At 38.1% G+C, this 15,684-nt stretch overlaps 2 protein-coding genes across 4 annotated transcripts; one reads left to right on the top strand and one right to left on the bottom strand.

Annotated features, from left to right (window-relative positions):
• Positions 1–673: 673 nt before the first annotated feature.
• On the bottom strand, positions 674–3,263 carry LOC107781758 (dirigent protein 17-like). 3 transcript variants are annotated; one of them, XM_016602517.2, is made up of 2 exons: positions 2,963–3,263; positions 674–2,216 (listed from the first exon to the last, which is right to left on the bottom strand). In XM_016602517.2, exon 2 carries the CDS (start codon positions 2,165–2,167, stop codon positions 1,694–1,696), a length of 474 nt encoding a protein of 157 aa, XP_016458003.1. In that variant the 5' UTR covers positions 2,168–2,216; positions 2,963–3,263; the 3' UTR covers positions 674–1,693. The 3 variants fall into 3 exon arrangements, with proteins under 3 accessions (XP_016458003.1, XP_016458002.1, XP_016458001.1); XM_016602516.2 differs by having other exon boundaries at positions 674–2,240; positions 2,963–3,262; XM_016602515.2 differs by having other exon boundaries at positions 674–2,191; positions 2,963–3,253.
• A 3,280-nt stretch (positions 3,264–6,543) lies between these two features.
• Positions 6,544–7,989, top strand: LOC107781759 (E3 ubiquitin-protein ligase SGR9, amyloplastic-like). The gene is made up of 2 exons (XM_016602518.2): positions 6,544–7,181; positions 7,412–7,989. The coding sequence occupies exons 1-2, from the start codon at positions 6,598–6,600 to the stop codon at positions 7,731–7,733; spliced, it is 906 nt and encodes a 301-aa protein (XP_016458004.1). The 5' UTR covers positions 6,544–6,597; the 3' UTR covers positions 7,734–7,989.
• Positions 7,990–15,684: the final 7,695 nt, after the last annotated feature.

Here is a 15,684-nt window from a genome sequence, read left to right as displayed (position 1 = left end):
TGCGGCCTTGTCACACTTCAATTTGATTGGTCGGAAAGAGTTTGTTCTTATCACAACTCTTCCCTCCCACAACTATAAATAGGGGTCTTCATAACTCAAAAAAAACACCAAAAGTTATAACAAGAAGCAAGTGAGAGCTCGTGGATCAAACGCCGCAAATTTCTCTATAAGTTTCAAGCTTCAAGCAATCAAGTTCAAGTTCAACCTCAAGAACGAAAAACAATTCAAGTGTTCAAGATCAAGAACGAAGTCAAACCAAATACAAGGCGTTCAAGATCAAGCCTACTTGTTGGTGATACAATTCGTGGCAACAATCAAAGTGTTCGCGACGGATAAATCAAATTCAAATTCAAGATCAAGCTCAGAGGCCCTGGAATATATACTAGAAAAGTAGAATCAGAGGAATCATAGAGATTGTAACACTCAAATATTCGAAATAAAATACTACAATTATTGCAATATTTTTCAGTCTTGATTTTATTTTCTTGACGCAATTTATTGTCTACAGGTACAATTCGATATTTTTTTTCAGTTTATTTTTGTAAAATTTAAAACCTATCCTATTATTCGGTACGATTATAAGTTTATATAATCGATTTGGTACGGTTCGGTTCAGTCTATATTTAGTCGGTTTTTAAAGATTCACCACAGTAACAACTTTCCAAGAGACCTCTGTCGACTAGAAAAATTAGCTAAATGTACTAAGCAACGGCTATTAGAACGCCAAATTCCGACTAGCAGTAAAAATAAGAAACAACAATAGGCATGGAGTCATGCATACGCCCTACTGCAGCACAGACATTGGCATTCTGCGGAACTTGAACAACCTGGTGGAGTTTGTAGATCAAAAGTGTTACAACAGAGAGTCTCCAAACCAACTATCTAAGTTGTTGTCATTAAAATTCATAACTTCAGCAAGCAGAGGCTTCCTCACATACTCGATGTGAGAAGCATGGGCATGAAGCGTGTGAGTAGGGGCATCCATTATGTACCATAACATTGATGGCAAGATCTCTGTGATTCTACATCGGATAAAACTAACTCTTCTTGGCACATCGGCCTATGAAGGAAATGCCATTGAAAGTACTTTGGAGGCCCAACTCATGAAGCATATGGAAAAGTCATTGAATCTCATTAGGCCTTCGCAATATGAAAGTTCAAGCCCAACAAAAGCATCCACTATTACAAGCCAGAGGCGAAGATGTGGCTAAAACCTTGCATGGATAAGCAAATGTCCATCAGTAACCTCGTCCCAGCTATTGTAGAGCCATCAGTCCTCTGCATCTTATTGACACCATCCCCATTCTTTACGCAGTATCCAACCACTGAAGTCCATATTATGCGACTTTCCAGAAACCTAAGCTCTAAAAATAATGAACTCCCGGAGATGACACAACCAAGCAAATTGGGGACCAATTCTTCACTTGATACACAACCAAAATTTGCAAAAATGATGCCTTCGGACTAATGTAGACGAGACTGAATGAATGTGCTAAATGAAGTCAATATAACTAAAGAGATTCTCAATTCACCAGACTATACCTACCTACCATTCTCTACATGATGTTTCAAAATTCTCATGGCTTGCTCATGAAGCTGGAAAATATGCTGTTCTATCCATGGGAACTAAACATACTATGCCACGTCTGACATGCCAAGAGTTTCTCACATAACTTCAAGAAATAACATTTTTCTACACTGTCTTTTTCAGTTTTACACCTTGATTTCGAGTTCTACCCTCAGATTTTCCAGACTTCTGAGTAGATCTCTGCTTCCTCTTAATGATCTTTGAGGCTAATGTTTTCAACGGAATAGTAATGTCCAAAGGCTGAAGAATTTGTTCCAACTCATGCCACTCAAGATCTTCGAAATCGCCATCTTCATACTTCACCCTGAACCAACCAACTTCCTCATCAAATTCAGTAACTTTCCCAAAGTAATACTTGTCCCCAAACAACTTGCGAACTTCTCTTCCTTCAAGCCATTGACCAAAACCAGAATTCTTACGTGGTTCTGCATCAGTAACTGTTGGACAGGGTAAAACGGTGTCAGCACTTGAAGAAGTGGGAGGTAGCCCATTAATAACGACAGCCGGCTCTCCAGGTAACTCAAATACTCCAGGTGATAAAGACTCCTCAGCATCACTTTCTTTACATGTAAAATCCATTTCCAGAAATCCTTCTAATCAACCCTATAAAAAGATGACCAAGTATTTTCTGTCATATAAAGAAGCTTATCACCTTCATATGACAAGAAGTAGAAGAAACGTCCAATTAGATTCAACCACTAATCTCAACATTTAGCAATTCAGATATTTGTCAAAGCAAAAAACAGAGAAAATAAAATAAGTTTACCTGCATGCAAGGCTGCAGCAAGGGAAAATTACACTATATATAGGTAAAATACTAGGTTTTAGAGATATATAACATAAATTGAACACCTTTTGTCGGGATTTCTTTTAATACTTATTTCAAGTTCGAATACCCTTGGAAAAATTCCTGGCTTTGCCACTGGCTGCAGCCTAGTGTTCAATGTTGAGAACAATGAGATCCCAGGTTCACATCCCAACAAAATCACAACATAGCACTTAACATTTTCATTTTTTTTTTTGGCTTACATTACTTCCCCGTTTAAATGGAGAAATGTCAACATATTAAAATTAAAAGATAGATTGAGTATATCAATTAACTCAAAGATAAGTACAATATCACAACTTAGAAGCCGTTATTGCACCAGGAAAAAAATACAAATGCAAGTTAACTAGTGTAAATTACAAAAATTATGAGAAATCGGACTCATTTTCGTTATGCGGATCCAAAGCAAAGCACTTTAACTAAAGTAATAATTCGTAATCTACGGTTAGAATTCATAGGGAAAGGGGTTTAGGGTTTTTGTTTCATGAGAGAAAGAGAAGATTATTGAAGAGTGGACAATGAGAACGAGAGAAAAGGAGGGAACTTACAATTCAATTTCAACGGCGAGAGAGAGAGAGAGAGACAGGGGCAGCGTTCGCCGCAGAAAGAGACGGAGAGAAGAGCGTTTGAGTTTTGACGCCGGAGAGCTATTTTGAAGGCGGCGGGCCAAAATCTACCGGAATTTAGGTCCCAATTTTTAGCCAAAACTGTCCCCTACGCCCTATATGTCGGGGGAGGTCTAGTTTTGTCCTTTAAGTATGCTCTTAATCATCTTTAATCCCTTATGTTTAATAAAGTAGAACACCTTCTAGTCCAACTAACAACCTGACAAGCTTAATTAAAAAAAAAATTAAAAAATTTCCAGGAAACCCACAGCTGCTAAAGATGCGTTTTGGGTAACCTGCTCACTATGGCAAGCCCATTATGATAAACACTGACTGAGGAGGCAGTTAGTTAGGGGAATCGATTCCAGATCTCCCATGTGGAAACCACTCACCCACCTAACTCAACCAACCCTTACGGTCGGAATTAAAAATGTTAACCACATTTTTTTTAGCCGAAGAGTCTAAGCTATTTGACTTCAATAAGGTGTAATAGAAGCAGAGCAGCCTGCTTTGCTATTGCAACCCCAGTGCTGTTTGTGCTAGTGTGTGTACATCAATAACATATCGTATTGTTTGTTAAAAAAAATCTATTACATTATATTTACATTATTGAGAAAAAATGAAGAAGTTTAATAGGATATTTGGAAATTTTGCTCGGTTTGTCTGTCGAGAGAAAGATGGTTATATAATGTTGGGTGAACTTGACGGGGAAATTTAACATTGGATAATGGATATCACACACATCAACTCATCATCCCTTAATGGTTATATATATATATATATATATATATATATATATATATATATATATATATATATATATATATCCTTTTATTAAGAAAAATTAGATTCCTTATCTTTTTGTAAGAAAATATATAGAATGTGCGATTCAATTAGGATAATTGCTGTCGCGTAGTATTGTTAGCATTACGCATTTCTGAGGGAATTGAACAAATTGGAGGCAATGATATCAAAGACGGATTCAGGATTCAAATTCTATAGGTTTGACCTTTAATTTTATTAGCATTAAGCCTATTGTATTTTTGAATTATGAGTTCACATTGATTATTATTACAATTTTAGTAGATTTTTACACATAAATATATGCTCTGCGCAAAAATTAGTGAATTCAGATAAACCAGACAGAATATGTTGCATCCTCCTTTGAATGATATAGGTTTGATGTGATAGAAGTGGTCTTGATAAAGTGAATCATTTGTATGGTAAATTGGTGTACATATATTTCAAGAGTAGGCCATGTTCGTATATATATATATATTTGCTCTTTTTTGTTTTCCACCAGATGTTTTGTATTTGTATTGGAGTTCTAATTAATTCGAATTCACATTGCGTAAGGTCCATTTTAAAGAAAAAGTGCTTCCTACTAGAATTTTTTACACTCACAAGATTCAAATCCAAAACTTCTATTTAAGAATGCAAAAATTCTAGTTATCCCACAACAACCTTTAATGATATATATTGCTCTTGTGCTTGTTGTTTTTCACCTTATACCCTGTTGAAGTTGATTAAAGTGGACAAAAGCTTCTTGACAAAGGCCGACATTCGTCGCAACTCCATTCCATTCTACTCCAACAACCTCACATCCCTAGGCCTCCCAATAAGTACCATAGTCCCACACGTACACATGCTTAATAGTTCATCTTTCTAACAAAACCTTTATCTTTTTAGCCCATTAAGTCCAGTGTCACATTCTCCCTCCGTTTCAGATCCAACTCCCCTCCATTTTTTATTCTCTCCATTTCTCCAAATTCCTACTTGGATGGATAACACATGTATTATCGTTATATCAATGGTCTAAATTTAATTGCCTAAACATTTACTTAACCATGGTTAGGATAATAATATTTTCATTATTTTTTTCTGAATTTTTGATATTCTTTCCAATTTCGTTCTTCTTTTTTCCTTTTAAATAGAACAACACTTACAACAGAAATACAACATATGAATATTAAGATATCTCAAACGTATTATGCCAAAAAGTATTTTTACCAAATAATGAAGTGAAATATTTTTGAAAATAAATAGAAGAAAGTAGTTCCATTTCATATTATATCTTACAATCTCCCTCCATTTTTATTGAAAAACAATGAATCTGCCTATAAACTATAGATAATGGCATAACATAATTATGAGACTCGATGATCTTTAAACAACAATTTAGGTATATGTAAAAGTTTGTAGTAAATTATTACAAATACGTTCAGTTTGTCTACCGAAACAAATAACCCACCATTATTGGATCAAAAAGTCTAAGATGTTTGAGTTGTTTTCTCTCTTTTACTTTGAAGAAAAAAATACCTAGGAATCGAAATATTGAAATAAGTTAACATAACAAAGTATTAAAGAAGAAAATCACTGTGGACAAAAAGTTTTTCACATAAACTAAATGAATGAATTTTGAAAACTTGTCGAAATTCAAGATTTCAAAAACTTATATTTATTCTACGTGCTCCTTTTTACATTCAAAAAGGGTTTAAAGCAAATAAAAATGCATTAATTGATGAGTATTCAGAATTTAGCTCCTACAATTACGGGATTATCAAATCTTTTAGTTATGGGATTGTCAAATTTATTTTAACTGTGGTTAAAACGTTGTGTCAAGTAATTAAATTTAGACCATTGATATAAAGATAAGACATGTGTTATCCATCCAAGTAGGAACTTGGAGAAATGGAGACAATAGAAAATGGAGGGGAGTTGTTTTTCTCTGTTTCAATTTATATAAATCTATTTCCTTTTTAGTCCGTGCCAAAAATAATGACGCCCTTTACTTATTTGGAAGCATTTTACCTTTATGCAATGATTTATAGCTACACAAAATATATGTGCCTCATTTTTACACCATAAATTTAGAAGTTTTTCTCTCTTTTCTTAAACTCCGTGCCCAATTAATCTAACCCAGAATGGACCATGCAAATTTTTGTGACACTTTCCTTCTTTTTCTTCTTCTGCTTTGCGTGATATGGTTAATTACTTGTTTACCGCAATGATCACTAGGAAACTATATTCAATAGGAGGGAAAATCACCTATTTAAATTTTGTTAAGGGCCCCTCACGAACTATGTTTTTTGATTTAGCTATCAGGTATTTAAATTTATAGGCTCGAGTAATTTTAATTCGCTTTAGATAGGCTCAATAAAAGGTTAAATGCTACCTACAAACATATTTTTAATTTCCATAACTTAGAATCTGAAACCTCTTATCAAAGGTTCATCCCACCAATTCCACCACACTTGTTGATTCATTTATTCTCAAATATAATGTACCAATATTTCACGAAATTGGCCATGGGATAGTTTGTAAACCACTGGCGTTGCTTATAGTCTTGAACTACAGTTGTCTTGTTTTTCTTCCTTTCGTGTCACTATCACATGGCCATAATTTTGTTAGACTTTTCTTTGCCCTTTTTCTCATGTGGATAGAATTAACTCACCTTGCAATTTAAAGATTTAATTATTGAGCGACTAGGAAATATATACTCATAGCAATCATTTGTAATAATTTCATGCATGATATAGTCGTAAAGTAAAATACACACCTCTATAAATTAAGCCCACATGTTCCAAAAAACTCAATCCATAATAATGGAAGATCAAAAACACTTGGAATCCATAATCATGGCAGCTCTTTCTACGTTAACCCCTTTGCAACTCACAAATCTAAATCACTATTCCTCCTCCCTCTACCACCGTTACCACCGCCGTATTTTCTCTCTCCTCTCTTCTCCCACCCTTTTCTCTCTCACTCTCCACTACCTCAACTCCCTCTCTCTCCACCATAAATTCGTCCTCATCGCCTGTCACCTCTTGTCAAAACTCGCAATTTTGGTATACTTCATGCAAAAAAAGACAATTTTGCCCCCACCCACGACCACCACCATGAATCTCCGGGACTTAGACGCAGTTCTCCTCCTCCTACTCCTCTGTGAACTGCGCCAACATGAACCTGGGGCACTTGATGCCCCACCATCGCATTGGCGCGATATCCTATGTGACTATGTAGCCCAGGACATGTTGAAACTATCTAGCATTGAAAGTTCTAAAAGTGACGTCATAATCAAGTTCGTTGAGCTAGTCGCAAAGTGCAAGAATTTTGTCAATGTTATGGCCTATGATGTTGTTGAATTCGGGCGGAGCTCCAGGTAAAAATACATTTTTTTTATATATTTATAAACTGTTGTAACTTTTAGTCAAAGATGAATATAATGGACCAGATGGTTATTTTTTACACGGAGTTTAGACACACATGTAAAATATTATATCACAATTAATGTCAACTAAGTATTAACTTTTAAACTCATAAATTATAATTGCAAAAAATTTTAGGTCATACGTTCAAATCACAAGTGTGATTCTTGTTTCTTTTTTCCAGAATTCTCGACTCTGCCACTGGTGGTGAAGGAAAAGATAGCAAGAAGTTAGCGACATCCGTTGCGGTGGTGGTGGCGCTGCCGTCAGTGGAAGTGTTGAGTGGCAGTGAAAGGGAATGTGTGATATGCAAAGAAGAGATGAGAGAAGGCAGAGATGTTTGCAAATTACCATGTGATCATATTTTTCATTGGAAATGTATACTACCTTGGTTGAAGAAGATGAATACTTGTCCATGTTGCCGGTTTCAGCTGCCGTCCGATGATGTTTTGGCTGAAATTCAACGGTTGTGGGAAATGCTAGCCAAGATGAGTGGTGCTACGTAGTTTGTACATGCATAGCCAGAAGATTAAATTAATCAGTGGATGAAATTTTAATAGCAATCTTTTTCAGCCAAAAAAAAAAAAAAAATCAGCCTCGCTAGCTAATATATCCAAAAAATATCTATACAGAAACACAGGTAATAGTTCCAAGTGGAGTATTCTTATAGCCTTATCATTTTAGAACAGGTGGAAAATGTAAATATACACGTAGACATATTCGTTTTTTCATGAGTAATGGGACCATTGGAAGTTAATGTGAGACTGGGTTCAATTATTCGACACTGAAATTATTTTATTATGTAGTATAGTATGCAGTCTGTTTGTAATTTTTGGTAAATATTTGTGTATTCTATCCCTTTATGTAATGTATCAAGGTCGTAACTAGAGTTGTCAATACGGGCGGGTGGGGTAGCCAGCCCAGCCCACTTGGGCTTTAGCAATTAACGGCTAGCCCATTATTTAGATGAGCCTTATAATGGCCAGTCCACCCCAGCCCTATGTGGGTTGCAGGCCCCACGGGCCGGCTCATCATTTTTTAAAATATAATTTTATATTTTTTCTTTAAGTTCTAACTTAAAAAAAGATATATATTTAAAAGCTAAAAAAATCTTATTGGAAAAATTTCAGAAAACTTAATACTTATACTGTTCCAATATATCACAATAAACACTAAAAAAGTAAGAGACAAGACTATTTCATTCACTAAAAATCAAAACTCAAAACAAACTATTCAAGAGAATGTCCATGACGCTTATGAAATATCCAACACATCAGCTTCATCAATCACATTTGAATCCGCTTGTGAGAAGATTGTCTTAACATCTTCACTTTCCTTTACATCTACAATTTGCGTGCAATATTAGTTAGTTAAATAGTAAAAATAATTAAAATTTTAAAACTAATCAACGTTTTAAGACTTTGATCTTTTAATATGATGAGCTTAATAAACTTTAAGCTTGGAATACTCTTCTTGATATTTTTTGTGTCATATAATTTTAATTTTATACTTTTTATATTTTAAATATATATTTTTATTAGGCCCACAGGCCGGCCCAACCCAGCCTCAATCAAGCCTTACGGGCTACGAGCTTACTCGGGCCGGATTTAAAAACCCGTTCTTATATGAGCTTCAAAAATTCTAGCCTAACCCTGCTAAATTACGGGCTTGGGGCCAAGCCCATATTGACGGCTCTGGTCATAACCATAGGTCTACTAGTCGGTTTTTTATTATCTTGAATTATTAAACTCAATCAAAAGTATCCTGACATATTTAAACGTATGCGTCGAGTCCAAAAGAAGACTGCATAAAGGGATTTTTAATCAAAAAATAAATATCTTGTCAATGCTATAATATTCAATGTGATTCAGTTAATAAAAGCTAATTTTCTCGTTATTTCTTGGGTAATAAAAAATTCATTTGCACAAACGAGTTCTACGAATTCCTTTCTCGTGTTTCCTTCTTCTTTCACCTCCTATTCGGTCATCGAAATTGCGCGCTATACGTTCAAGAGCCAAATCTTTCAGTAAATACACAGAGACAGAGGATTCATCTATTTTCAAAAAATGAAGTTTATGCCTTCGAAGTTAAATCTCAATCAAGATCAATACGTGCTTATCATAGCTTGAACATTGATTACCCTTAATATGGTTCATAGTTAGATTTATATGCGGTTTAAATGATACACAATTTAATTTAATACAAATAATCAAAGAGCAGTAAAAAATTGAATTGAAATGAGATAAAGCCATCAAACCAATGTGGCGAAATCAATAAACCTTGTGTTATGTTTAAACGTAAATGATCGGTTTCAATCGAGCCCTCGAGATGGAGCCCGGATCCAGCTAAATGAGTGAACAATTGAAGAACACTTAGAACAATTACTCAGAACCAAAATGAATTCTATTGCCTCGATATGCGTGCAAAAAAAGTGTCAAAAAATAAAGGGGGTCCTCCTCTTTATATAGTAGAGGAGTTTTAACCCTAAATACTAGTCTAAACAAGATAAAAAAGAATTTCCTTCCTTTTTTCCCACGAAATTATGATCCGCAGTCAGTACCGAGCATGATCCTCGCCGTACTATCCGGCTGATGGCAGATATTTTGGCTCCCAGTTTATTTTTTTTAACCTCCTTTCCTTCATCCTTGATTCTTCATCTCACTCGAGCTTGATTCTCTCCGGGTTTGGCCGTGTTCTAGACCCAATGTATCATTTGTCCGCTCCTAGTTCTGATCTGTGGGTATCTTTGGTCTCAGTCGGGACTATAACAAGTAACGTCGTTCCTTGCCTCACAACAAAAAATCGGGGGTAATTCTATCCTCAATTTTATCTGTATACAGATAGTCCTCTTACTTCTCAGAGAGCAGATTATAGGAGCAACGGGAAGTGACTAATTCACCCCAGTTCCTTCTCTCGTAAGTCACACTAAAGTTGACAAACCAAAATGTCCCATCAGTCACGTCGCTCTGACTTTGGACACGCGTCAGTCGTTGTTGAATACCCCCGATAGTTACCGAATCCGAAACGTCTCGCAATCATTACTCTTTTCCTATAAAATTTCTGGTTTCCCACTTTTACTTTTTTATTTTCTAACTTCAAATTTCCTTAAGTATCCCTCGAGTTTTTCGTATCTTCATCCGTTCATCGATCCTTCAAATCTTCATAACATATTATTCACATTTTCATATCTTCATAGTTCATCTTCAAACCTTCATACCAAATCTTCAAGCCTTCACATCAAACCTTCAAATCTTCAAATTCTCAAATAGAGATGACGAATACTTCAAAATCGGTACCCAAAACACGACACCAATGACTTCTTCCTCAGCCACCGGCACCGAGGCAGTGCCTCCGGTAGTATCCCCGGGACCTCCTCTTACAGATTTTATCACTGGGCGCTGCTCCATAGATAATGACTTTAAAGTCGAGAAAGCCTCCGCACAAGAGGATCAAGGTGAGGAGGCGTGGAAGTACGTTTGCTCCATTACCGAGGAGATGCTTGAGGCTGTCCGAGAGGAATGTAAATTGGAAGGCAAGGACGTAGTCGTTCCCAGTTCTGACGAGGACATTACGACATACGTGGAAGTATACTTAAGTGTTTACATGTATCCTTTCACATTTGGTCTTGTTGACATGGTAATCCTCGAATTCTGGAAGAGGTATGAAATTTGCCTCGGGCAAGTTCACCCATCCTTTTGGAGGGTCGTGACTCTTCTATGTCATTTTCCCCTTTTTGACTCTTCTGCTCCATTACCGAAGAGACGCTTGAGGCTGTCCGAGAGGACTGTAAATGGGAAGGCAAGGACGTCGTCATTCCCAGTTCTGACGAGGACATCACGACATACGTGGAAGTATACTTAAGTGTTTACATGCATCCTTTCATGTTTGGTCCTGTTGACATGGTGATCCTCGAATTCTGCAAGAGGTATGAAATTTGCCTCGGGCAAGTTCACCCATCCTTTCGGAGGGTCGTGACTCTTCTATGTCATTTTGCGAACAATATGGAGGAGCCTCGGTTCAAGGTCGATCACTTCCTCCGAGTTTACAGCCCCCGAATCTTTTGAGGGAGGTTAATCAAACTTGCCTATCGGGCAAAGAAGGCTCCCTTATATTGTATAGATGAAGACAAGGATCGAAGTTGACAGGGTAGGTTCATTCGGATAAAGATCGACGACCTCATTCCTCCCGAATTCATGTCGTTCAACTTCTCCAAACCGTAAGCTTACTTCCTCTTAAGTCGTCAAAGTCCTTTCTTGTACCTACTTTTTGTTCTCATGACATGTTTTATTTGATATGCAGTCGTCCCAACATGGTCCCGCATTTTAGGTAGTGGGTCGAGGTATATTAAAGCAACTCACCTATTCCGAGCGTGAGTGGCGTAAGCTCTCCAAAGGCAAGTCGGAGGCTCGTTCTAACAGTGAGTGCCTTTTTCTGGTTGAATTTCTTCCTGGTCATTTGTTATTCTGTTATTGTCATGGCTAAGTCCTTCTTTCACAAGCTTACCCAAACCACTAAGCTTCGGAAAACCATCGATGCCGTGATCTAGACCCCACCTACGAAAACCTCCGCTTCTCTATAGCCCGTTGTCAAAGTTGCTGCAAAGAAGGAGGAGAAAATGAAGAAGAATAAAAGATCCCCTGACTCCTCGGACGCTCCTACCGAGGTCAAGAAGAGAAAAAAGGACCATTTAAGGTTAAAAAGAGCACCAAAAAGACTTTGGGTTCCCGGGTCCCAAATTCTGAAGATCTTTATCGACACAAATATTTTCTCGAGGATGACGAGGACATAGACTTCATCACCCATAAGCCCGATCGATGCCGACCAATATTCAGTGGCCTTAGAGGAGGATGATCGTAAGGCTGAATCGTCCTTAGCTCGGGGCCCGAAGAAGATCATGTGGCTGCCGCTTCACAAGAAACCCCTCCGTTCCGAGAAGGTCCATTTCTGAAGGTGATGCTGTTATCCACATTCTAAGTCACTGCCTCGTATGGAGGCCATTTTAAATGAAACTCGAGGCACTGAAGAGAAGCCAACCGAGATATCCCGGTCTATGGACGATGCCATCAACTCGTTTTTTGAGGGAGTGGATGTCGACATGTTAGAAGACTATTCAGGCTTTGGCCACCTGGAGATCCAGAAAAGAGTCGTGCAACTGGAATTGGGTGGGCTGAGAAGCCGTTTCTCGCCCCGAATGTAGATCCCAAATGAAAGAAGACGGGTATATTCTCGGTGCCGGCGGATACCAGCATGTTGTCCGGGCTAGTCGGAGTTGCCAGCTATCTCCGTTCCTTGGTAACCGAATAAGACCAAGTGAAGATGAACGATGTAGATTGGCCAAGCCTTTTCAACGAGGTCCAACATGCGTTGAATCGTGTATACCTTCTTCTATTTTTATTTCAATGAGTTCCCGTTGTCTTAACTATTTTTTAAATGATTTGTTTTCTCTATATCTCAGCCCTCTGTGCTTCATCATAAAAGCTTTCACTGATCTAAGATAGAGGTGAGTCACCTCGTATTCAAGCTGAAGGAGAAGGTCTGACAAACATAGATGTATAAAGCTCTCTGTGAGTAGAAAGATGATGTTCTTAGGGACGTGGACGACCTCCCCACCCTTCGAGCCGAGCCGGAGAAGGCCCAAAAAGAGGCCTTGAAAGCAAAACAGGACCGTGCTTTTCTATTTGAGACGGTAAGAGTACTCGAGATTGATAATGAGAGTCTAAATGCCGATGCTAATGCTGCAACCTTACAGGTCTAAGAGAAGATAACTTTGATCGAACAACTCAAGATCGAGATGGACATGGTCAAGGCTTCAGCCGATGAGCCGAGGGGCAAAATAGACCGCCTAGCATTGGAGCGGGATGCCACCAAAAAGGACTTGGCATCGACCAAATTGCAACTCTAAGTGACGAAAGAAAAGACTGACAAATAGGCTCGACTGAATGAGGAATTCCGGGTACAACTAGGCTCGGCAGTCACAAAGTGTGATAGTCTTGACTGGAAGTATACTGTTTTGAAGTCCAAATTGGAGGTGGCTATGAACGAGGTCTCGGAAGCCCAAGATATGCTAGCCCAGTATAAGGCCGATGTCGAGATAGTCGAAGCCCGGATCATAATGAAGGCTGAATACGTGAAGTGGCTATCTTGGAGGGAGGCTCTCGAGGAGATCCAAGCGGGGGGTGGGGGGTTCGATTTAGTGGCCAAGATCGTGGAGGTCAAGAGATTAGAGGCCAAGGCCAAAGCAAAGTATCAGCCCGAAGGGTCAGATATCGAGCTGGGATTCGATGAAGATTAGGCGGGAAATGCCTTAGTTAGTTTTGTATTATTTTTTATTTTTCTTTACTCATATACTTTATACTCTTGGGCCGTTCTTTTGTGCCTATGTAAATATGTTTTGGTGAATATATGAAATTGCTCTTTAGCTATTTATTGTGTTATTTAACTTTTTCGCATTTGTTTTTTCCTAGGACTTAGAATATATAGCTTGTTTCGAGGATTAAATATATCATCGATGCCTTAGCATAAATTTTGTGATTGCTTGAATTGTTTGACTTCCAAAGCCCGAATAAGGTCCGGGTCAAACAACGGCTCCGATTTTCTTTGACTTCGGATAATCTAACAAAAATGAAATGAATTTTAATTAAAATATTCGAATGATTTATCCAGACATAGTTAATTTTTGCCAAAGGTGGCCCTTTCTTTGGCTGTAATTCAAAACTGATTGATTTGATCAGATCAGACATAATCTTTATAGACTTGAAATGTATAACGACCTTACTTTTAGTGAACTCAGACATATCCGAGTCGTTTATACATCAGGGTCGAAGCTCCGATGGCTTTGTACCTTAAGTTGGTCGTAGCCTTTCGTATTTAGGACCTGCCTTGTAGGCTCGGTGCCCTCGGGGTTTAGTAGCCTAATTTTCCGGGTCTTACTATCAGAGGACAATCCTCATTTCGGGGAGACCCCGTAGGCTTAGGGGTCTTTACATGATTAGGCACAATCTCCTGGACTCTTACTACCTTTGGGATTTCATGCCCCTGGTTAATGATGACCCAAAGGCTTAAAAGGTTTTGAATCCATTATTTATTCTATGTGACAAAAAGATAACATTACTCGTGTAAGCATGAACCGATGAAGCTTAGAAGGTGAATTTCTCACTTTATTACTTCAAATGTAGTGTATATAATCGATCATACAAAAACTATCCGCCACGATGAGAATGAAATATCCGAGCACGATTCATTTAATCGTTTGACCTTTACAATAAATCCTATTATTCAAGCCTTGGCTTTTGATGCTGAATAAAATCGTCTTCAAAATTTCTGAACTCAAATCTTTGAATCTTGAGTCAGGGTGTTGTAGTCCCCTAATGCTTTATGCCAAATTTTGAGGGCTCGAGTACTAACGATCTGGTGCGAGCAGTCCCTAGTCCCCGTTGCTTGACCAGTGTTCAAAGCTAGAGTAGCATGCTTACTGTTACCTCATTAAAACCTTGGTGTAAAACCCACTTCGGGAAAAAATCGGTCTAAGAGAAAAAGAGTGCTACACGTGCTTTTAGATCTAATTCTTGGACTTGGCTTCGAATAAGTACCTACATGGGTTAGTTTGAAGGATAATAAACCTCAAAGAAGATTATGCATTCATACCTTAGCAGTAGTATCGCTTTAAGTATGCCACATTCCAATTGTTTTGCAGTTGCATGCCGTTTCCGGACTCAAGCTGATACGAGCCCTTTCCGGTTATACCGATGACTTTGTATGGACTTTCCCAATTCGGGCCTAGTTTCCCGTCATTTGGGTTATTTGTATGTAGTGTGACTTTTCTTAGTACTAAGTCCCCGACTTGGAAGTGTCAAAGGTTTGAGCTGATAACCGGACTAGGGCGGCTTCTCGTTGTTTGCTTGCTAAATGCAGATTTGTGGTCGTGGCCTAGTCATGTTATGCTTTCGTAGCATATTGGAACCTCAAGATTGGCTCCCCCATTTCTACTAGAATCAAAGCTTCTACACCGTAGTCTAGAGAAAATGGTGTCTCACTGGTATTTGACGGCGAGGTTGTTTGATACACCCATAGGACCTCGGGTTAGAATTTCCTTCCACCTTTGTTTTGAATCCGTCAGTCTTTTCTTCATGTTCTGCAGTATGGTCTTGTTTGTCGACTCTACTTGACAATTCGTGCTCGAGTGATAAGGGGTCGATAAAACCTTTTTGATTTTGTGGTCTTTAAAGAATTTATTGACCTTGTTGTCGATGAATTATTTCCCATTGTTACACGTAATCTCGGTTGGTATCCCGAATTGACAAATTATATGATCCTAGATGAAGTCGATAACCTCCTTCTCTCTAACTTTCTTAAACGCCTATGTTTCAACCCACTTGGAGAAGTAATCGGTCATCAGCAAGATGAGCTGAGCCTTACCGGGTGGCCATGGTAAAGGATCTACGATATCCATACCCCATT

This window comes from Nicotiana tabacum, chromosome 5 (assembly GCF_000715075.1).
Source record: "Nicotiana tabacum cultivar K326 chromosome 5, ASM71507v2, whole genome shotgun sequence".
Taxonomy (NCBI): Eukaryota; Viridiplantae; Streptophyta; class Magnoliopsida; order Solanales; family Solanaceae; genus Nicotiana; species Nicotiana tabacum.
The sequence above is the reverse complement of the archived record's forward strand: the minus strand, read 5'-3'. Positions and strand labels throughout refer to the sequence as shown.

Excerpts from the sequence above, each read along its gene's own strand:
- LOC107781758 (XM_016602517.2), bottom strand. The coding sequence starts at position 2,167 with ATGGATTTTACATGTAAAGAAAGTGATGCTGAGGAGTCTTTATCACCT.
- LOC107781759 (XM_016602518.2), top strand. The coding sequence starts at position 6,598 with ATGTTCCAAAAAACTCAATCCATAATAATGGAAGATCAAAAACACTTG. Across the intron at positions 7,182-7,411 it reads GAATTCGGGCGGAGCTCCAG|AATTCTCGACTCTGCCACTG; the intron begins GTAAAAATACAT and ends TCTTTTTTCCAG.